Here is a 24,161-nt window from a genome sequence, read left to right on the forward strand (position 1 = left end):
TCTGTCCTTACCAAGGGTAACTCTCCCTGTTTACAAATGAAATATTTAATGAGTTGATTAGACTTCCACTTATGTGAAGCATCAAACCGATCAATGCTTTTGACCTCCGTTGGCCTGCAGGTTATCCTGAGTGGGTTTAGATCTTCCCACCACATCCTCTCTTGAATAGTTTCTCAGTTGAGGAGATAATCCATCTTTGATTTTCAATAATTCCTCATGACCAATCACAAAAAAGCCACGGGGCCAGGCGTAGGCGTTGGCCCTACTGCATGTTAGCGATGACTGGCCAGTGCTGGAATAAACTGGATCAGCCTTCCTCTTTGGATGCTATAAAACAGTGCTGGGCTGATATCAGTAATATTTTTCTGTATTTATCTCAACATTACACATAAAAAAATCAAACTGAGGTTCAATGCAGTAAACTGTGAAGAAAAGTCTTTACGCACGTACCACAAACTTTAATAACTTTTTTTATTTTTAATTACAATTTGCTCTGGTTCATTAATTTGGACAACAGAAAAAAAATTAACAAAATATGATTATATCATCATAATGAAAAAGCACTGAAAGTCAATATATAATAATGACTTTTGAAATAATGAAAAGACAAATAAGAAAGACTTCACTAACATAGATAAACCTGCCCTAAAGTATGGAAGCCTATTTCTACCAGGAAAAGAAGAAAAAAGACACAAAACAAAATGTATCCTTATATTTATTATAATTTATTTCCCTTGAATACTAACTGTTTTATCATTGTCTACTTTCTCAAACTAGGACTTGTTTCTCTGGTGTAACTGCTCTCCACTGCTGCACATTTTTGTCTACTCATTAATCACATCACGCTAGCAGGAACTCCCGATGACATAACTACATGTGGGAAAGTCGCAACCTATTCTTGGTTGGCGTCTACGAATTCTGAGCATAATGACTTATGGCATAAAGACTTCAACCTCTCCGCTCACTGTCCCGGCTCATTACTAGAAGAAATGCCAGGGGCTCTGAAATATTCAAAAAGCAGAACAGATCACCTCCCTCCGGCTAACTGTACCACGGACGATCATCTGTCACCCAGTAAGTAGCTATACACACCAAAGCTAGTTTAAGGAGGGCTCTTAAATGAATAGCTGCAGTGTGGCTGCAACTAAGACTGGAGTTAAATCTAAGTGTATTTAACAATCAACAAACAGGGTAGGTGATAATGGATATTCAGGGGGCTAAAAAGAATAATTATATTATTATTCGCCATATTGAGACATCACTGAAAGAAATATATCCGCAAATCTCTTCTGAGTTCTGAGAATCAATGTGGGTCCATCAAACACAGAGTTGTCAATTTTTTTTACTTCCTCTATACAGTTGATTCACTGTTTATCTGAATCTTTTGGATTTCTTCAGTAAGGTTTGGCACAACAGACAGAAACAGAGAGAGAGAGAGAGAGAGAGAGAGAGAGAGAGAGAGAGAGAGAGAGAGAGAGAGAGAGAGAGAGAGAGAGAGAGAGAGAGAGAGAGAGAGAGAGAGAGAGAGAGAGAGAGAGAGAGAGAGAGAGATGCTACAAAGGTCCCCGGCTGGAACTGAATTATGGATGCTGCGGCTGACATGGTATGTCAACCACTAGGCAACTGGTAAATTTCAAACTTGTTCATGAATTATTCCTCAATACTCACACACCTCATTTGATTGTGACTGACTGAGCTTCAACATTTCTAGAACAAAACTCAAAAGGTTTTCTATTTTTCCCTGACATTGAGACATGCAGCTCTGATTAATTACTGTGAACTAAACGTACAATGTCTAAGCCACATCAATCAATCACTGTCATCTGCTGAGCTGAGTCTGACAGATCCTGAAAACATCTTTTGTAACCAATTTAGTTACTAGGTGATGGTCTAAACAAAAGCCTTGCACATTTTTCTGTGAAATAGGTGGCATTTGAAACAGCACATTCCTTTTTTTCTTTTTCAGGCTAATGTTCTTCTGTTATGCCATTGAAAGCCTATTATATTACTGTGATGGTGTCAGCTTTTAACTGCTTCCGTCTTGACATTATGCACAATGGAGGGGAAAAAAACACAGCTGTTAATTACAAGGGGATTTTCTCAAAGTCTATCAGAGAGTTAAATGTACCCTTGGAATTGGACCTACACTGAAATAACTTTCCTGTTTGAAGGTCCAGTGTGTACAATTTAGTGGCATCTAACAATGTAGTTGCACATTCAACCCCCTTGCCTCACCCTCTTGTTCCAAGTGTTCAGTTCAACAATCTAGAGCCAGTGTTTAGTTTGTCTGCTCTGGGTTACCGTAGAAATCGGATCACCATGGTAGACTTCGTAGAAGAGGACCCCCTCCCTCTGTAGATAAAAACATTGAACACTAATGAAAATATATCTATGAATATTATATTCCATTTCTGCCAATAGATCCTCCTTAATGTTACACACTGGACCTTTTAAAGCTAAGATTTTTATTAGATTCAGCTCTGTTTATGGTCTGTGTTTACATTCTGTAAGTATCTCTCTATATATTCATTTTTATTGGTAGTGGCGGAGCCTGCCATTCCTGTGCTGGATTTAAACTGCCTACATACACATGAGCGATTCATAGGAAATTATCCATTATTAATTATCTTTTTTTTTATAACTAACTCACTGATATCAGTCTCACTGTTTACTATTAAGTCTCTTAATGCCCTATCAGAACTGTTTCGTTATTTCTGGTGCAAACATTTCCTACTGCTGCTAGTTCACATTGAAAGCTTTCAACTGGTGAAACAAGTGGTGGCTTTTATTGTGACGCCGTCAGAGGAAACTCAAGCTGTGACCACGATCGTTCATCAAAAACGCATCTATGAAACAAGACATTGTCATTTTCAGCAGTTTTAATTGTAACTGTAACATGAGGTGCTGCAGGTGGCAACCTGTACAACTGCTGAAGACTGCCTGAAGTAATAAAAAAAAACTACCTCTGTACGGGGTGTTCTGCCTATCAATGGCCTTACAGTAACTGAGAGTCAGAGAGTGTTTTTTTGTAACAAATTTGACTTTTCATTTGTAAAAGGGAGAAATTGTTATTTCTTCTTTAAAAAGTGACATGGTCTCACTACAACACCAAGTGAAAATAATGAAATCCAACTGAAAGTCACTTAATTTTCTGGCAAACATTAAATACCGTGACACAACACAAATGGAGCGAAGCCTGCAAGCTAGTTCAGGCAGTCAACTCGAGCTGCGCTGATTACACACATGACATGCCTTATTCCATAATCACTAACCAGTGAGTTGGCTGACTGAACTGAGACTACTCACACATTCAGTTCAGTATCGACTGTCTCACATCACCAGCACAGGCATCACTTTACATTCAGTCCATGTGATGGAAATGCCCCTTGTTGTTTAACCATGGGCCCCTACTAGCTTTAAAAAGTCATATTCATTAATGCTCAAGAGGGCAAGGTCAGATGACTTTAGAACACCATCTGTCATCAAAGGGCCAGCATCACAACAAATGACTTTCTAATGGACTTATCTGTGGATTGTGGTCAGGGGAATTGAAAAAGGGAAGCTAATTGCCAACAGTTAATTTAGTCAGCTTTGGCTGAGCAACCAGGGAGGAATACAGACCTGTGATACACAATAGAATAATAATGTACTGTGTGAATGAGTGTGTGAGGGGAAACAAAGAAAATATCTGGTAGTCCCTAAAGTAGCTTAGTGAAAAGGTCACAGAGTTATACACTCAGGCACCTATAGATGCTGCATCCAGAGGGTGACAGCCGAACAGTACAACAGGCACAACATCCATAAAATGTGTCTATTCCTGAATTCCACTCTTTTACTGCATGTATCACTCCCTCTAAATTCTGTTAAACAAATTTATTTCTGTAATATGTGCAGCTATAAACACATTATGCAGTTTCTATGATTGATATTTCCCAGCTTATACAGTGTGTTAAAATTAAAAAAAATATTCATTATAAAGTTAGAACTCAAACACATCACTGCAGCCAAGTTTGATATTTTTAACATGACTGGCATCACAAATTGGATAGCTGACTCGCTGGCAGTTCCATACATTAGTGGATACATAATATTATCCACTACTTCTTATATGAACAATAATTCACCTCACTACATGCAGCGGATCTAGAGGGGTGGCTTGGGGTGGGAGCCACGGCTAAAAAAGGCCTGGCCACCCCAGCTTTGTGTCAAATAATGTCAAATTTAACACATTAATTTAGATTAATTTTAAAAATAGCATGTTAAAAAACTGAAATTGATTTAATGATCTGTCATGGACACATTTTAGAATAAGTGACAGGCTGAAGTTCAATTAAAAAATAAATTTTAACAATTTATTGATTTCTAATGCCACCTTTAAATATTTCTATTTAATGCTTTACTAACGTGCCACAATAATGTACTTTTTAAGATAAAATATTTTTATTTTGGGGCTTTTTCAAGCAAATATTGATATATATGATTGTCTGTGATAAAATCAGCATATATTCCTTCCACACCTTAAAGTCTTCACCCCATGAATATTTATATAGATCTGCCCCTGCATTTGTAAAAGTGTTCGCACATAGTGACAAACCCACAGAGAACTGTCACCCAACTCTGCCGTTCCCCTCGTCTCTGTGAAGTTTTAAAGCATCTCTTAGCTTTTTTTGCCTTGGAAATTTTGTGCGTCACTCTCACCACTCTCTGCTCACTGGTCCCTGGCAATGGGCTGCTGTTTTCAGCAAAAAAAAAAAAGAGAAAGTATTGGAAACCCAGTATAACACTACTGCTCAGCACCAAACAGCGGACAGACAAAGTTAGCAACTAGCTGGTGAACATAGTGGAGCATTTAGCAGCTGTAGGACCAGATATTTCCTTTAGGATTTTATGGACACCTAAAAAGAGCTAAAAGGAGAATATTACATCATCATCATGATTACAAATGAATGCTGATGTTATATTATATGTTGATGTGTATATTTTTATAATAACAATGTATAAAATGACAATATGAAAGAGGTAGCTCTTCGTGATGAACCTACAGAGAATTATCACCCGAATCTGCAGCTCCCTTCGGCTTTAAGGACCTGTATGAGTTTCAGTTCATTGTTCGTTGTTTTGGTTCACTCACACAGCTCTCATAGTCTCGTTTTTGGTCACATCTGGCAGCTGTTTTCCTTTAAAAAGCTCTAAAAAAACCCTGTACACCCACTGTAGTTAGCAGAGCCTTTAGCAGCCATTTTTCTTGGGAGTTGGTAGAGACCGAAAACAGAGCTAACAGAGAATGAGTATTGGTTTGACATTCATCAGATGGCCAGAAACAATACTCCAAATGAATGATAATGATGCATATCTGCTGGATGTGTGAATAAACACATTAGCCATTTTAAATGTTTTAATATGTCACCATGTTCCTGTTGCCCCCATCTACTGATCATGTTATATCATTGAAAGCTCCAGAACAGCTCTACTCAATAAACCTCTATAGGTAAGATTGAGTTGTTTCCAAAAGCGTTTCCGTGTTACAAGACACAGAGGAGTTAGAGCACTGAGTGAGCTACATAACAGCAACTGGCCACAGGGCGAGTAGAAGAAAAACAAAACGCAGCTGTAAGACATGGGGGAGGAGAGTGAGAGGTCGGGGTTATTTATTGGAGTCAAAGTGACACACGGAGAAAGTGACACAGAGAAAGTGGCACTTAGGATTTAAGAGAGGGATCAACTCTCCGGACAGCATCAAACAGCCTCTTCCACAGCTCAGTGTGCCCCTCGGTGACATCCGGTGTAATAATATTTGTTATTTTCTGTCCTTTTCTGGCAGGCCAAAACAACAGAGCTTACCTGGCTTGGTATCCATAGTAACAGATGTAGTATACATACAACAACTGCCCTTGCATTCAAGCAATACAGATGCAAAAGACTGTTCACTAAAAACTAACAGGACTGACCTACAGGATAACCTGATGCCATAGGTGGCGCTATTAAGAGACTAGGAGAACCTTAGCTTCCACAAAATGATCACTGAAAGAATAAGTCACTTCACAAGCTACATCATGTGGTTATAGTGCTGTGAGCAGGCAATCACATACACTGATCTGAGTTCAGGAGCAGATCCGCCATTCAGCACCCACAAATTGGTGTTTAGTGGAGGCTAATTAGGCTGTAACTGTCCTGAGATCAATGGGGAAGCTTCTCTGTCACATGTCACATCACCATGTCACTACGTGAGCTCACCTTTCCCGTTATTTTTTGCAGTGTAAATTCAGTAAGCTGAATTAGTTTGTTAAATTAGGAAATTATGGATAGATTTCTTTTCAAACATTCTCAGGTGTTGGATAACTTTTTTAAACAACAACCAGCAGACTGCGCTGCTTTGAAAACATCAGTGGTGAGATAAAACATATTTTTGTATGACTGTGATCCTCTGGATAAAGTAATATAAATTTGTGTGAAGAATGATAATATAAAATTTAATGGTAACTTAGAGTCAAATGCTCACCGTTGTGATAGTTTATGATGAAATGTATTAAATCGTCATCAGGAGAAGATTGTTTCAAACATTGACAGATATTTAATATTATTAACAATAAATCATTGGTAGTACACTTATTCCCTTTCTTGCCGAGAGTTAGATGAAAAGATTGATACCACTCTTCATGTCTGTGTGCTAGAGCCAGCAGGTGATTAGCTTAACTTTACTAAGTAAAAATAGTGAGAAACAGCTACTACCAGCACCTCTAAGACTCACTAATTCATGTTATATATCTTTTGTTGAATGCGTACAAAAACAGAAATATAAAGACAAAAATTGCAATTTGTCCTTGTATTGTTACATTTCTGCTTCCAGTCTTTATGTTTTGTAAGCTAATAACTTCCTGGCCCTGACCATTTAGTACAATTTGTACAATTTGATCGGCGGCCATTCCTTTTAGAGGGACCTACAGTATGTCAAAGTCTTGCTTTAATACCGTGCTCACAAGCTGCACATGAATCATATTACTACTAACTGACTGACACACAGCAAACCCGGCAGCGTAGTATCCCAGAATTGGAGTGCTAGCCAATTTCTGAGAAACTGCATCAGCGAGGAAGAGTCATGGTCACATGCTGAAGCTGAGGTAACAACCACCTCTGAAACAGTTCTTGAAGGCTGTCACTTTATAACACAACAGGGTGGTGAATTCCTCAATGTCACCATCCTCTTACAGGCGCGTGCTCATATGTGTACTGTTATAATTCAGTTTCTCAGGTAGCTGAAAACCTGATCTCCAGCTCCACTCTGAGCTGTGGTAACTGTGGTCTGCAACCAGTTTGTGCTTCTACCTTACAAGGAACAAGTCACAGAAATATTTTTAAATCCATCGCTACCATGCATCCATGATAACTAATCTAAACCTTGTGGCAGGATATGATTTGATTATCATACTATTCTTAATCCTGACACCAAAGACATCCAGAGAAGAAACAGAAGCAGAGCCGAGCAGAGAAAGTGACCACTGGCTTTACATGACCAACAAACAACATATTCTCAGGTGCTCTCATACTGTATATGACATGAGAAATGCAAATGCAACAGGCAACGAGTCTGTGAATTATAAAACTCCTCATATCTCCCTCCTGCACACAAAGTTTCAACCTCCAAATGTAATTTATATTCATGAGGATATGCTGATGAGTTGCATCTTGACCTTTGTTGCTGTAGGTCAGTAAGTAACAAACAGCTGAGAAACTTTTCTCCTTGCTCGAAGCAAACAACCAATGATATAATGATGTTTCAGTGTCTCACAACCTCATAAAAATGTTTTACCTAACAATGACTAATATTTGTGAGACAAAGTGTTTCAGCATCTCATATTCCAGGTATTCCTTAAAATGTGTTTTTGCTATGCTCTATGGATTTTTTTACCTTGTAAAAGTAATTTTTTTTATCATTACCACAACTTTAAAAAACTGGGTCAAAAAGTACCCGTATACATCATGAATGGTATTCAACCATTCATCCTTATCTCAGGTATACATTTAGATTTATTGTGGTCTGCACACCTCACTTGTCATTAACATTACCACTGACCAGTGACCCATGTGAGCGTAACCTATTTTTCAAAAAACAAATGACTAAATCGATAGCTGTTTTATATAACATTTACACTAACACTAGCTAGCTAACATTAGTTGTGGATGCTCTGATAACAACACAACAGCTAAAGAGCACCATATTTTAATTACTATATTAGCCATCTTGATAAATGAATGATAGTTGTAAGTTTAATACATTAATAAATAGTGTTCACAGTTTTACTGTTTTGTATGAATGTATATATATATACAAAATGATGATGGCATGTATTCATTACTAACAAACACTACTGATGTTGACTACTGACTGGCTCCAATGACATCCCTGGGTTAAACTGGTTATAGACAAACTCTCTGACTTTACTTGAGACAGACAATGGGCTGTCATAGAGGTGTCATAGTGGTGTCATAGTGGTGTCATAGAGGTGTCACAACCACGCTACAAAAATCAACAGTGCTGTCACCTTCTCATCTCACTTGGAGAAGTATACAGAGTATAATCTATAGAGCATTTACAAGCAGCTGTGATGCCTGACCTTGCATACTTATTTATATATTTAGTGCCATCTGACTGCTGCTATAAGACATCTTGATGCATTATGAAGGTTTATATTCGTTCTGCTTTAAATACAAGTGCCTCTTAAGACAGGCAGCAGGTAACTGCTCATTCATCAGATTATAACACCAAGTGGATCTGCAGCTTTAGGTGTTGTGGATTGGATTTTCAGTCTGCAACTAGTTAGGTGAAGATGATATTTTACAATCTCTGTTACCAAAGCAAAAGAGCAAATTACCTCCAATATCCGGTCGCAGTTTCTTGTCATATTCTTTCAGTAAATTGTTGAGTATTTCCGTGGTGTCGGTGTCTTGTGATTTAGGAGCCAGCATTTGGTTCACAGTGACATCCTCGTAGTCTTCTTCATACTCGACTGTTAGAGAGCTGTACAGGTAGAATGAAAGGTGGTTGGAAACAGGCGATGGCATGCAGTGTATTCTGCAGACTGCATGCAAACATTACATTGGTGTCATTGGGAGTCCTTCAGAGAAACTTGGAGGTAATAAAGTTTTCTTTAGGAAACAAGTGACAGACATCATTAAGTTTATTCAACATCCCCGAACCCAACACATCTTTTTTTTTTTTTTTTTTTTTTTTTTTGGAGAAGTTTAAAACAAAAGCACGCCACTTACCAGTTCTGAAGGACAGACAGAAGTAAGACATAAGCCAGTAATTTGGGTGACATGTTTCCTCGAAGGGTGACCACAAGTAGAGACGTGTCAGAGGACGGTGCGTATCGGTGTCTGGACACGATGGTTACAGCTGCTCAGAGGACAACGCGAGGGAAAAGCTCCTCATAGTTTGTAATCCAAGAGAAATTTCAGTCATTGTTAGAATCAGGCGCTTTGAAATCCTTCCCCACAGGCGGTTTGAGACGGAGGAGCAGCTTCTCACTTGTAAGGTTGCCGATTGCGGACACTGCTGGTCGTACGCAGGTGCGCACACTCCGAATGCGTCCTCTGAAAGCCCCTAATTCATCCCAAACTCCTCCATGGGTCTGCGTCACTCCACTTTCTTCAGGACTACTTTTTGTACTTCTCACAGGAACTGTTACACCTGCGTAACAATACTTTTTGATGCGCTTTTCCTCTCTTTCTTTTTTCCTTCCTAATTATCTGGGATATGCGCCAAATAGAAATAAAACGTGCCTTTGTCACTGGACTGGATCGGAATACTTTGAAACAATATTTTAATTATATAGCCTATTATACTAGCAGATAGAGCATTAGTTTTAACTTTAAAGTAAATAAACCTGTGCCCATAATATAAATTATCCCCGTTTTTATTTTATATTATACTATAATTATAGTACAATTATAATTATCCAGTCTTTTTTATTTATTTTATTTTCATCTTTTTCTTATTGTTTTTTAAATTTTGTGTATTTTTTTATTGATTCATTTTTTTATATTTTTTATTTTTGGTGATGCAGCTGCAGATTGAGCACAGGTGACCTCTTTGGAGCTCTTGTTAGTTGCCACATATTCATTTGAAAGCTTGCATATCAAAGTGCTGCAAGAGCTCTTTTATAGCTGCCAAATTCTATTAATTGGCCTGCAACCTTTGTAGCAGTGTTTGTAATTGTAATTGAGGGCCCTTGTCCTGCTGCCTTCATGCCGTATTGTCTGTCTTCTGTAGAGTTCAGTAGCATCGGTGCGCACAACCGGTGGCAGAGGTTTAACACTTAAAGGGTAACTCCAGCGATTTAGTGTTGCACTTTCCTAAAGGTTTGGGGACAGGCAGAAAAGCCCCAAAACAGTCAGAGTTTGTGCAGCAGAGGCTGAGATATCCTGACTTTCAGACATTATTAGTCCAAGAAAAAAGAATCCTGCATTTCCCATAATGCAACTGTATATATTATGAGTTGGATCTATCCCACTGCTTTCAATCCCCTCCAGTATAAAAGGCTTTCTGCTAAAAACCCAAGCCAATATAGCCCCGATGACATCACTGTGACATCCCCAGGGTTATTTTTTTCAAACTTAAGAAAGCTCTCTGCTACCCTGAATGTGTATATGTGTATTAATGTGTACAATATGTGGTGTTCCCCTTTAAATATAAGTTTTACTTACTTTCCCCAGAGACAAAGAAGTAGAGATTGTAATAATACAAATGAGCACATGCTGTGTATGAGGGTTCCTTCTGTCAGTATTAGGAAGTGTGCAGTGGTTCCCTCTCAACAGTCTTTCTAACAGGTCACTCACAGGATACCTTCAGAGAATAATGTGACTGGCCCCTGGTCCGCCTTGGCTATCATTTTAAATGGATGTGGCTGAGCCTCAGTCAAGCACTTGTGCACATAGACCAAACACAACAATTCCTCCCTCTGTCGGCCACTTGTGTTTTTCCTCGGACACATACAGAAGATTCTTGAAGGGTAGAAATGAAATATTCCCTCGATGACAGCCAGATACCACAGTATCTCATAAAGATAGTTTCATTTGGTTTTGAAGGTACCAAATAATGTGAGGCATTGTCTTCACAGCATTAAAGTAAATAGCAGATTGTCTTTCAACCTGACAAATACACGAACCTCTTCCTCCTGGGGAACAGGTGCACAGCCACAGTTGCACCAAGACACTTGCATTGCTGTACACGGCTACAGGCAGCAGGGTCAGTATGTTGTTTAACAGACAGTGTGATGATCCTCTGACATCGATCCTGTCTGCAGTGCTGTGCAGCTGACTGCTGTCATCCTCTGCTGGTTAAAAAGAGAAATGCAGACACTAGAGAGAGTGAACCGTGGCGTTCAACAGCACAGAGGGAGGGAACCAGAGCAGCAGGAGGAGCTCATATAAACATGATAAGAGCATACATCATCCTCATGAATCAACTGGAACCTTATTGCTTGGTGTTCACGAGCTGCCTGCTGCAAGAAATTCAGCCTCAGTGGTCTCATAGGAAGAGATTAATTTTTTATTGCCTATTCCTTTGGCATAACCTGCAGCCTCTGTAGATAAAAACAGCTCATTCTAAGGTAACAAAAGCACAACCATTTCTGTATTTAGGTGATTATACACAATGAAAACATACCTATGAAAACAGTTATACAGCTCTCATTATGTGTAATGTATGTATTTTAATCAAAACATATGTGACCACAGAAAGACAGCATATGGCATAAAAAAAATAATGTATTATTTATTTATTATTTATTATTTTTGTTCATTATAATGCATGAAGGAACAGTTCCATAACAGCGTATAAATCCCATGTTCAGTCCTCAAAATAAAGACACTATTATATTTACGAAGTGTACAGATCACAGTCAGAACATGTTTGCAAGCTCAGGTTTTGACGTTACAGTTTCACTCAGGTGAGCAGCAGTGCAGCATAACTCACTTCGTTTCAGAATGGTGCTATGTATGTGTGGTAAATGTCTGTTAGAGTTGTGATTTCAAGCGTTACAGTGTTACTGCAGAAAATATCTAACACTCGTGTCTTAAATAAAAGGACAAAAGTTTGATGCCTGATACATAAAAATAAACTGACAGAGGGAAGGACAGCCACAGCCACAGTTAGTGTGGATGTTGGACTGACTGCAGTATAAAGTCCGGCTCTAGGCTTCATTATCTGCATGTACAGCAATACAACATGTCCATAAAATGAATACTGTCGAAAGCCATTCTTTTTCAGCATAATATGCACATTTGTTATTTCTATTTCTATATCTTATGTAACAATGATTAAATTTAATTGACAGACATAAACAGTACTAAGTTGTCATGCTGTGATATATTTACTGCATGATACATTACTTTATCTTATATAGGTGTTTGCATTTTGTCTGAAAGCATGTCTAGGAGCTAGAAGTTTTTATTAAGAGTTTTGCAAATTGAGACTGTTGTGAAAACTGAGATGGAACTAAATAGTGTTCTTTTATGGAAAGAACAACGGCACCATGTTCGGAAACATGGTAACATTGTTGTAATGTATCTTTTAAAATGTATAGAAAGTTACAGCTATTAGTTTGAACTGCAAGTTTTCCACTGACCTTTCAAATAGCCTCCTTATATGCATCAGAGCACATGCATACAGAAGTACATGTCTCATCAATAATTTCCACTTTTTAATGTTGTTGCAATCTCTGTATACATGACATTGTGAGAGCATTCATCCAAACACCAAATTAAGATTCCTACATAGTGTGCATTGACAGGGAAGGGAACAGAAGATTGTGTCGTTTTGATTAAGGTCACACAGACTATGTCAGAATTTGATGAATGTAAAATATTGGTGTAAAATCTCTCTTTAAAGCCTTTTTTCAATCAAATTGGTTAACATCCAACAAAGCTGCGTATTTTTTCCTTTACGTGAAGTTTCAGAACATTAAAAACCAGATAACTGTGCTTTGCCATTAGAACTTCTTGACTTTGATACAATATGCTGAAGAAGATCAGGCTGAATGATTTGCTTTAACTTTAAAATGACTTCTTTAAACACTTTTTATAGTCTTGTTTTTGTGTTATGCCCTTTCTTGTTTTTGACCGCCCTTTTATGATGCTTACTTTTATTTAGTATTTTTATATTTCTTTCCTGTTTTATCACTTTGCTGTCAAATTTGTGTTTTCATCCTTGTTATGGCACTTTGTGGCTTAAAGGTGCTATATTAATTCAAAAAGGCTTTTTATTACCTGCATGCAACTGCAAGGTCTGAATCAAGGTGTCCTAATGTTTCTTAAAAACATTTAGAATTCACTCCGGTAATGGTGCAATATTTTCTAGGCTTTCTTTGCAAATGACACTGATTTGTGTGAAGGGTCCGTGTCATACAAAAATGTGATGTAACTTCACATGATAGAATACAGTCGTTTGTGCCTCTACAGATTCACACTTGAATCTACCTTAACTCTGCAGAGTGCTCACTCAGCTATTCAGAAATCAAATTACATCAGTGAGCTACAGATATTGTGTATGCTGATAAAGTAGCTGCAGTATATGTCTGAACATAAGGTACAGTGAGTGTCCTCTCATCCCTACTGACTAAGCAGTTTTGCAGACGTGTCATACAGAAGATAGTACTAGTAATGAATAGGGCCTTATATTAGAATTGCCTATACATGCCTCACAGGTTTTTCACTCTGAAAACTCTCCCAGTGCTTCCGCTGGCCCTGAGCCACAGTCTGTATACCTGTTTGCTCCACAAAAAACGTTCTTGTCTGTCGCTTTCTTGCCGAGAGTTAGGTGAGAAGATTGATAACTCTCACATCAGCAGAAACTCCGCTTTTTTTCTGTTATTTCCTTACAGTCTCTCACCTTTTTTACTTGCCTCTGTATTTTTATGAAGCAGATTCATCCAGCCCTGGGATACACAAAAAACCAAACCAAACACTGGCTCTAGGTAGGGCTGTTTGCAGCCGCAATAGTTTCTCCCACACGCTTGGACAGGAAGGGTGAAGCGAGTAGGTTGCAATCTGCAACTACACCGCTAGATGCATTTAAAAGATGACTTCACATTCTTCTGCTCTAAATACATTGAAATCCTTTTTGTTCACTGTAAGAGGCCATTTCAATATGACTGACCCACTGTCTTCTTCCCGTGCAAAAATTCTTTCGAAAGTTCAGCTGAAGCTAAAATGAGGCTTTAGCAGTCTGAACTGTGTGTCAGCTACTTGCCTGGCATTTTCTGGCAGTTTTTTGTACAGATTAAAATATAAGGTATGACGTGTTAATTAGTGAGCTGTAGAAGTGCTGGGAGGTGAATTTTGGAGCTTTTGGGCAGAGATAGGCTAACTGTTTCCTCCTGTTTCCAGTCTTTGTGCCACGCTAAGCTACTGCTGATGGTAGCTTCATATTTACCATAGAGACCGCAAGCTTACTTCCATAAGGTCAAACTATTACTTTAAATGTAATTATGGCATGCAATTGATGACGGTGTGTTGAAGTGTGTAATGCTTTACAACATAAAGATTAGCTTAGCCCATTAACATGCCATTCTGCAAAAATTGATGTTGAATTGAGGTTAACAAATATTGGAGCAGATTAGTAGAAGGTGGAATTCCATTAGTCTCATTAGAAAGTCTCATTCTGTTGAATCACGTTAAAGGTCTAAAATTGTTAAAGCCACAATGTGTCGGATGAAAAAAAAATATGACTGTGAGTGTAGATAGCAATGATCTAACCTTTGGTAATTGAGAATAAAGAGCTGCACCAACTTATTTGATTGTATTATGATAATCACACAAATTCTACACATAGTAGCTTTAAAGACAAATCAGTTTTAAAGCAATATATACAATATGTATAACACTGTATGTGCATGTATTTATTACTTTTGTTTTAGCATTTCATTTACAGCATCAAGAAAAATAAGGCTCATGTTCTTTGGCTGAATCAGTATGCTGCATGTAAAATATGTGTATAAAGGTCAGCAAGTAACATTCTGATAGCGTAGAGTATGATTTGATAGCGCTGTGGTGGTGGATGAGAGAGGACGGTCCTCTTCACCAGCCCCGTCTTTGCTTCTCAAGCTACATACTATGATTGATGTCATTCTGTGGCATCAGTGACAGCTTAATTTGTGTAGAGTATGGGCCTGCTGAATGGAAAAAGCAACTTAAATGGAGCTAAATCCTTGACAAACAGATGTGAGCCAGATGTTACCGCCACAGAGACCCCCAAGTTGGATTTACCAGTTGACCAACTGTAGAGGCTGCATGATCTGGATGTGCATGTGTATAATCAAAGGAGAAACAGCACGTGAGGACCGTTGTTCCATCAAGCAAGATTAAGGCAGCGTTTTACCACATCGACTGACCAAATGTATCTAAATATATACTGTAGGTTCATAATATCGATGGAATCACACTGTGTCTTTCTGTGTGTATTCACATGGAATCTCACAGCAGAGAAAACCAATGAAACGTGATAATCTTTGATGTGACACAAAATGACACTCATGTCATAAATGTCATGCCATAACTGACATGATAAAGGTATTTCTTTGTCAGTGAGCATTTTGACCAATAACAGCAAATAGATGGAGTCAGTGAAGCTTTATTTGGAATCAGGTATGCATAACAATTAAGAAAAAAAAAAAGAGTGGCCCAGATCCTTACATTGGTCACCTGCACATGTCTTTTACAAAAAAAACACAATTTAAATAAAAGAAAGTAAATAAATACAAATAAATACATTAAACATCGTCAGAGAGCACTGTGCTTCCGAAGAGGGAAGGGGTCAGCTAAAATTAATAATAGAGTATAGCCACATATAGAAAAAGACTATTACCAAAAGGTTTAACTCTGGATAAAAAGACAACAAAATGAACATCAGATGATCACCTATAACCATAAACAGAAGTCAGTATCTAGCATTATTTATTGCTTCAGATATTTGCATTTAAAGAACAGCTTGTACCTTAATTCACTTAAATGTAATAATACAATACAACTGGTGTGCTCCATAATAAACTTACTAAATAGTGACAGGCTACACAGAAGGCATAAAGTCACATGAGTACATCACATTCATATTTTAATCCTTTACCCAAACAGACAACAGGCTCACATTCTGTGTTCCTTTATGGGAGAACTGTGAAGACTGCAAAAACCTACTCTGCTGAAGTGAGTGTAGTTTATGCAGCCTCCACAGTATCATGTAAAAAGCTGGTCTAAAGGGGAGAGAAGATTCAGGCCACTCCCATGTCTGTACAGTAAATATGAAGCTATTTCTGCCAGGAGACAGTAAGCTATAGCTAAGCATAGCATAAAGACTGGAAGCAGAGGGAAACAGCTATCCTGACTGTCTGAAGGTCAGAAATCTACCGCCTAGCACCTCTAAAGCTCACTACTGTAATTAATGACTAACACTAACCCTAAGCCTTGGATGTCAAAACTGTTCAAAAACTGTAATGTAAAAATGAGTAGTGGGTCTTATGGAGGGTTATCTGCTGGACCTTTTCTTGGCTGGGTGCAGCGACTTGCTTGATTTTGAATGAATTATACAAATGGAATGTAGTTTTTTCCAGCAATTTCATTGCAAAAAAAATGCCTACAAACTTTGTAACATGCATCGCAGTTCTTTAGAAAAGCTACCATGAAATCACGGATAATATTAATGAATAACCTGACAAAGTAAACCATAATCAAAACATTGTGGCAGAGAGTGACATTTCACCTTGTGCACTATTCGGATAAAATCTGAGAGTAAACTACTTTTAAATTAAACAAGACTTTTTTTTATAAAAAAGATAGTAAAGTACGCTATCATCACTTTCCTTTTGAGAGGCAGGCTAGTTGTTTTCCTGTTTTCAGTCTTTATGCTAACCTAAGCTAACTGTCTTCTGTCTGTACTTCCATATCTAGTGTTAGACAAGAGAGTGGTATCAATCTTCTTATCTAAGCCTTGTCAAAGAAGCAAATAAGTATATTTCCCAATATTCCTTTAATAGAATTACCTGTTTCCAGTCTTTGTGCTAAGCTACGCTAACCAGTTGCTGGTGGTAGCTTCATATTTACTGTACAGACATAAGCGTAAAATCAATCTTCTCATCGAACTTACAACAAGAATGTAAATATTTAGATTTTGCAAAATGTCAAACTATTCCTTTAAGATAACATTTAATGACAAATCGCCTGAAACAATAAACATAACAAATCATGATTGTAAAATAATAATGGTCATAATGCAATGACTTGGTCATGGTGACTTTCTGTCTCTTAGATTAGCCTGATAACTCAATGAGCTCAAGTCACTCCCTTAACTACAGCAGTTACTCTAAATTATGACAAAAAAGTGATCTTGCTTAAAGCATCCAAATATTTATCAAGAATATTTGCAAGGTATCGTCGAAGCTTATAGAAACAACAAACTGATCTAAAAAACAAAATGTTTTAAAAAAGCATTGTATATTCTGTCAAAATTGCTAAAGCTCAAGCTATTCTACTCATTTCTCAATATCCAGTCAATGAAGCGCTAGATAGAGTAACACTGTGTTGCTGTATATGCATAACATAGAAGCTAACCTTACTGGCTTAGTGGTGGTTTTCTAAAAGCAGGGCATATATACATGTTCCTTAAACTACGTACACACATACATACAGGATTCTCAACATGGGGACCTGGAAACAGAAGCTGCCACTATCACTTTAGCTTGAAATCTGTCCCCATTTATGGAAAACTGGCCATTCAAAATTGAGAAAAAAGTAGCAAAAAATGAACAAAAAGAGTCAATTATTTAATGAAAGTTGGAAAAATGGCTTCTGAAAATGTAATTGCAGGAGATTTCAGTGCATTCATGATGAGTTATCACACTCTGAAGGCAACACATTTAGCATGGCTATTCATCTGCTTATAACAAGGAAGCAAAGTTCCATGGGCCTGGGCCCAGCCTCGCATACCTGGACCTCCAGCCCATTTGTACAAAGTAAGAGTTATAAAGGTAAAAGCCGCTTTTGAGTAATAACAGTAAAAATGTTGTTTTGCATAGCATTTGGCCTTGCTGTACCATCATCTACTGTAGACTCAAGAAGAAAATATAAATGCCAAATGCTAAAAAATTTTAAATTAAAGAATTTGGCAGAAACTAATCAGTAACTGGAGTTCTAAAATGAGATGAATGAAACTGTCTTTAAGAAAAAGTTGTATATCTTACATGTACAAACTCAAGGCAAACATGGCAACATTTTCCTGAAGCAATAGACATGCAATGTAATCCAGTGACCTAAAAAAAAACATATCTATGATACTAGGACTAAGTGCTTGGCATTGATTTTGATTGCGTTCCAGTTATGAATCGTGAAGTGGTTTTCAGGAGGATGAATGAATCTGATCGTTGAGCTTACACAGCTCCTTTGATCACTGGTTCCCTATTGAGATACGTGGCCCAGTACACCAGGTTGAAGGTCCCAAACAGCACCGGGAACACTATCCTGGACATCTTGTCAATCTTGCTCACGCTGTTGTAAGTCTTTTTGGGGTCTGGGGCCTTGGTTTCAGAGGGTTTGAGCTGTACAGCCGTGCTATTAGAGATGGTAGAGATGGATGTGTCCTTTGTAAGGTTGGTTGTATAATTCATACCGGCCGAACAGGTGTTGTTTGGCTTTTTAGACAGAGCCAAAGGGTCCTTCTTCTGTGAAGAGAGAGAAAAGCATTGATTGAGCCTACACGCAATTCTGACCAAAACAGGTGCCGCACATTCATCGAACATAATAAAACAGGTACTTAATAACACAAGCTCACATACACACAGGCTCACATACACAAAAACACAAAAACACAAAGAGAACAATAAAATATGCTCAGTGCAGGTGGAAAGTGAGGATCAATGTCCTTGGGAAATAATGAAGTGGCACTGTGCCACAACACTGGCAGACTGAACTGAGAATATATTGATCCACCGTTTCTGAACTTCTACATCTTTGATTCTAATTCATTTCTTGCTTTATTATCATGTGTGACATGGACTTTTTCCACACCACTCTTCTATAAGGAAGTAATGCAGAGAAGAGAAGAGAGAATGAATAGAGTAGAAAAGAAAAGGAAGGGAAAGTTATTTCGAACTGGTATTGAGAGTATGTGAGGTTACTACTAATGTAACATCCTAGAAAACAGCAGCATTGCCTGTAACATCAGCTGTTTTCTATGATAGTTTTCTATTTTTTTGGAAATTACCTATATTGGAGGAGTTACTCTCGTGCCCTCAACTCCAGGGATAACTTGTGCTGTAGCAGTAGAAATGTGAGTCCTGGATCACAGAGTTCAGCTGTGATTCTTGGAACTTATTGATAACAGCAGATCTCAGGAGATAAATGGGTTATTTTCTGTTGTCTATGTGAGTGTGAAAATGGCTGTGGATGTGAGTCCAATTCTGGGTGAATCTTTACAAAGAACTGAGCACAGGCCTTCCTGTCACAAGCACTGACCATTAGTACTTGAAAGGGGTTTTCTCTTTTGTGACTGACAAAAGTTTCTTCCATTATTTCCCCTGTTAAAGCTGCACTGATGAACATTTTCATAAAAACAATGGCTCAAATGACTATGTTTAATGTGAAAGGTGTTGCTTGTAGTGACAAACCGACAGTAAATTATCTCTCAACTCTGCAGTTCCCTCAGTTCTACAGAGCGTTTCAGGATCTTTCTAGACATTGTTTTGATTTAATGGCTAAAACTTTAACTTGACTGTTTTGGTTCACTCGTTGGTGTAGCAGGCCATTGTTTTCAGGAAAAAGCTCAGATAAGTCCACTGTACACGGCCTGCTCAGCACAAAATGTAAGAGTTGGTGAGGACCTAAAATTAGCTAAAAGAAATCTTACATTTGTCATATGTCTAACACAGGATTGTGAAATTTTACTTTTATTTTTGTTAATATTTTCAAACAGTAAATTAATACTAGAGGACACAAAGTCAATCCGACACTTCCCAGTACACCATTATGCCCTAATTAAGACTACAACTGGCAGCATCTTCTCCAAATACAGCTTTGTAAGTTTGTGCCCTTTCTTAGGTATCCTCCAACAACCAGCTGATGGACATTAGTTTGCCAAATAGAAACACAACAATCTGCATTCACAACCAACATCAACTTCAGGGTGATAATTTGAAACGCAGCTTCTGAACTGGGGTGAAAAATACAGCAAAACATATATTGTGAGCACCTTGAGCCACTGTAATGAAACAAATTTCCCCCTGGTGATCAATAAAGTATTTCTGATTCTGATTCTGATATCACAAACAGACAAACTTATAATCGTTATGGGGACCCTGCCTTGATTACATTCATTCTCTAACCTCCAATGCTGCTAACCTTAACCATACAACCAAGTCTTAGCTGTTAAACTTGTGGAGTTCAGCTTTTCAGCACCCAGAATAGTTTGGGCCTCAGAATGTGAGTCAGCTGCTAAGTCTGGGTCTCCACAATGTGCTATAAACAAGGATAAACACACAAACAGCACATACCTTGGGCTGTTGCGCCTCCATCGCCTTTTTTCCATCCCAGGCCCAGCTCCTCTTGGTGAAGTAGTTAACTGTGGCAAACTCAATGAGGGCTGAGAAGACGAAAGCATAGCACACTGCGATGAACCAGTCCATGGCAGTAGCGTAAGCCACTTTAGGCAGTGAGTTTCGAGCACTGATGCTGAGAGTGGTCATAGTGAGTACAGTGGTCACACCTGGTGGTGGAGAAAACCAAGTCACTTTTACTGACGAGACGTTTTCATTCCAACAGATTAAGTCGTATATTGTATGGAGGACACATTTCAGAGCATTATAGATGAATCATGGAACAGCAACACCAGGTTATTTTACTGGCTGGTGTGTCCATGTGTTCCAAACTCACCAAAGACGGTCCGAGCTGGGACGGACTCCCGGTTGAGCCAAAAGGAAACCTGTGACAGGATTACAGTCATGAAGCAAGGCATGTAGGTCTGGATGACAAAGTAGCCGATCTTCCTTTTCAGGTAAAAGTGTGCCATCATCACGGTGTACTGACCTGTAAACATAAGAAAAAAAGAGGAGAATATGCTTAATGCGTTGACAATTTAGTTTTCTGAAAATGTAATCCCTACTCTGATAACGAAGAAGACAGCACCAAGTAATACTGAAGGACATGGTATAAGATGTAGAAGTGGGGTATATGATTTGGTACAAAAACATCCAAACCAAATTTAGAAGGTGTATGGTTGTATTTTTCTGGCCAATTGTTGGACTGACTGTGGCTGGTCGGAAAAATTGCCCAACACTACCTGTCTCGAGCCTCAACAGTTGAAGATTTGAGTTGGATTTGGATATTGACTACTGTGCTATAGTAGTACCTAACCAATGCACCATTTACTCACTGCCCAGTTTTTTTAGGAAATTACGCAGACAGGTAAGGGGAATTGGAAAGTACTAAGAGATGGACGAACGCTCTTTGGGTTTTGGTCTTTTCATTGTTTTAATTGTTTCATAGTCGACTACTATCACTACTATCACTGACCATCTGCATCCATGTCTTGGCATTTGATCAGGATTTTTTTAATTTTTTTTTATCAAAGTTCTATGTGACAATATATTCTTTGCCAAGAGAATAATAATAATAATAATAATAATATAGTTTTCACCCATAAGATCACTGTACATCTCTCTGCTTTACTATAGTCACTGCTTTCCATTGGCCCATTTAAAGATTGAGTAACACCACATCTTATACTGTAGGTTGGGATTGTTGCTTGTAAGTACCCCAGTGGTAGATGGTGGAAGTGCCACAATGACACTGATGAAGGTAATCTATTTGGTGTTTATGTTCCTTTCTTATTTCTGACCTGTTGGAAGGGGATTCCTCTCTCTGAGACCCTTTTAAAAGTTACTCCTTTTTTCATTATGTTTCTGTGCTTGCTGTCATTAAAAATCTTTGTCTGGGATGTGTTGTTTTCATTTCCTTCAGTTAGTGGGTGAGTGTAGTCCTTGGAGGCTGTGATTAAGGGCTATACAAGTAAACTTTACTGGACAACCTCCAGGCCAGACTACTCCTCTAAATATAAAAGTGTGAGCTAAATTATTGAAAAACAGGTTGGTGACGAAATCATCATATCCTGTTAATCAACTGAAGATTGCATTTGAAGGATTTTTTTCCCCCTCAAAAATCCTGTCGAGCCATGGAGTCTGATAAACTATAGAAAATCCACAGATGACTGCTGCTTTCTCCTGGCAAAATCGGATTTTTCTGTCTCACTAATCCCTTGTCACAATCTGCATCCTGTATATCTCTCTCACTCTCCCTCTGTCTCTTTCTCTCCCTCTTTCTATGTGTGTGACTGTGTGTGTGTGTGTGTGTGTGTGTGTGTGTGTGTGTGTGTGTGTGCAACAGACAGTCCGTCCCATTCAGTCAGGCCAGGCCACTCTTGATTGGGGACATACATCCTTGCCTGCCTGATCTCGAACACTAAACCAGACCTGGATCAGCGGTGATTACAAGCAGGTGCACAGATGACTGACGCAGAGGAGGGTTGAGAGGGACGTGAGGAAAGTTTGGATGGTCCATGCAATGCGGCGACAAGCATCATGTCCTTAATGAAAAGCGCACCTGTGTTGCCTTCACTCCGAGGTCTACTGGCCAGCAGCCCGGCTCTGTGCTGGCACAACTGGGCGAATCCCACTCTGATCTGACCGCCTGCTGGGCTTGGAAGTGGATGGAAATCTCCAAGGCGTGAAAATGCGGTTGTGGTGGATTTTACTGTTTGGTTTTTGGAGTGTCTGTGGGGAACTGCCATTCATAGCGGAGAACAACGCAGCTATGTTGGTCAACTGGTAAGTTCAAATTGTAACCATCTGTTGAGCATTGCTGCTTTCTATTTTGATCAGAAAGCACCAACGTGTGTGTAATGTAATGAAATTAAAAGGTCATCAATTCAATTCCTGTGTCTATATTTTCATCATCTTCAGCTTAACCTGTCAGGTCAAAGGTCACCTGTGCCCAGTGTTAGCCCTTTGCTGAGCTATTCTTGGCTTCTTAAAGAGGGTTTGTACCTCAGATTAGCAGTGCTAATTAAGGCCATGCTGGCTCTGTGTGTCTGAGCAGTGCGGGGAGGGTACATACTGACACAGAGAAATATAGCAACCTGTGTTTTAATCCGAACTTGTTGAGCGTTTCGACTCTGCGTCTTTCACCAGTAGCAATGTTGGATTTCTCCTGCTGCTTAAAAAGCACAGTGGCATACTTAATGGTAACTGTTTAGTTCTCATGCATTATCCAGCGTGGACAGCATCTTCCCCCAGCAGATACAGGATAAAGCAACTAGCTCTGTATACATTACAGCTATAGGAACGCCCCCCCTCGTAAAAAACTCACCAGCAACAAGCAGCAGAAATGTATTATCATACTTCTTTACATAACAGAATTAAGCAGATGCCGCTCGCCCCACCACCCCAACGTGTCTCCGCTGCAGCAGCCAATCCCTGAGCTGTGACGTCACTCGGTAAAAGCACAACTGATGGGCCTGCATACGGATTAACCCTACAGACCCAATGGCTCAGACCACGGATAAGTGATTTTTTTTGCCCCCCCTTTTCTCTTCTCTGGCTGCCCCAGAGACAGCTGGCTATGTGTGGGAGGCATTCTCAAATCCTTGTGATTCATTCATTGTCTTTATCCAGCTTGATTTGAAAAAAAAATTCTTCTCACAACATCTTTGGATGGCACACACTGTAATAACACAGAGCTGAATAATAGGGTTGAAGCGGGGGCTTAACATCCCTGCTCCTGCCTGAAGCTACTGTATGACTGGTGCTGTAAGGGAGGAAATGACTGAGTGATATAAGATAACAGAGGGATTAAACCACATGAATTCTAGCTAAGGTGTAGATGGTCGTGTGTGTGATTAATCCGAAGCCTGGTTGTCCGGGTCAGGTGGGAGTTTACTCTGGCTTCACTGTACCTCGGCTGGTATAGATGTCCTCTGTTCCTGCAGTCTGATCAATCAGGTGATACTGATTGAGCCGAGAGCCTTCCTCTGCCACAACCACTGACTTGGCTGCTCCCTGAGTCCACGTGTAAACCACCTCTGAGACTGGATACGCATCTATGGGGACAAGACAGAGAGATGTACAAAC

At 38.9% G+C, this 24,161-nt stretch overlaps 3 protein-coding genes across 10 annotated transcripts in view; 1 reads left to right on the forward strand and 2 right to left on the reverse strand.

Annotated features, from left to right (window-relative positions):
- Nucleotides 1-9,635, reverse strand: part of LOC127350259 (gamma-aminobutyric acid receptor subunit gamma-3) — a 60,826-nt gene extending 51,191 nt beyond the window's left edge. The window contains exons 1-2 of the mRNA XM_051376695.1: nt 9,265-9,635; nt 8,871-9,016 (exon numbers count right to left, since the gene is read on the reverse strand). Coding sequence (XP_051232655.1) covers nt 8,871-9,016; nt 9,265-9,317 — 199 coding nt within the window. The 5' untranslated portion in view covers nt 9,318-9,635. The remainder of the gene's footprint in view (nt 1-8,870; nt 9,017-9,264) is intronic.
- Nucleotides 9,636-15,612: 5,977 nt separating this feature from the next.
- The window catches only part of gabra5 (gamma-aminobutyric acid type A receptor subunit alpha5), a 28,233-nt gene continuing 19,684 nt past the window's right edge, over nt 15,613-24,161 (reverse strand). For all 6 annotated transcript variants that reach the window (XM_051376916.1, XM_051376915.1, XM_051376914.1 and 3 more), the window contains 4 exons: nt 23,987-24,130; nt 20,911-21,063; nt 20,532-20,743; nt 15,613-18,704 (listed from right to left, as the gene is read on the reverse strand). In XM_051376916.1, coding sequence (XP_051232876.1) covers nt 18,414-18,704; nt 20,532-20,743; nt 20,911-21,063; nt 23,987-24,130 — 800 coding nt within the window. In that variant the 3' untranslated portion in view covers nt 15,613-18,413. The remainder of the gene's footprint in view (nt 18,705-20,531; nt 20,744-20,910; nt 21,064-23,986; nt 24,131-24,161) is intronic.
- The window catches only part of gabrb3 (gamma-aminobutyric acid type A receptor subunit beta3), a 52,859-nt gene continuing 50,341 nt past the window's right edge, over nt 21,644-24,161 (forward strand). The window contains exon 1 of one of the 3 annotated variants that reach the window (XM_051376910.1): nt 21,644-22,859. In XM_051376910.1, the coding sequence (XP_051232870.1) occupies nt 22,765-22,859 (95 nt within the window). In that variant the 5' untranslated portion in view covers nt 21,644-22,764. The remainder of the gene's footprint in view (nt 22,860-24,161) is intronic. The other 2 variants (XM_051376905.1, XM_051376907.1) reach the window with 2 other exon arrangements.

This window comes from Dicentrarchus labrax, unplaced genomic scaffold (assembly GCF_905237075.1).
Source record: "Dicentrarchus labrax unplaced genomic scaffold, dlabrax2021, whole genome shotgun sequence".
Taxonomy (NCBI): domain Eukaryota; kingdom Metazoa; phylum Chordata; class Actinopteri; family Moronidae; genus Dicentrarchus; species Dicentrarchus labrax.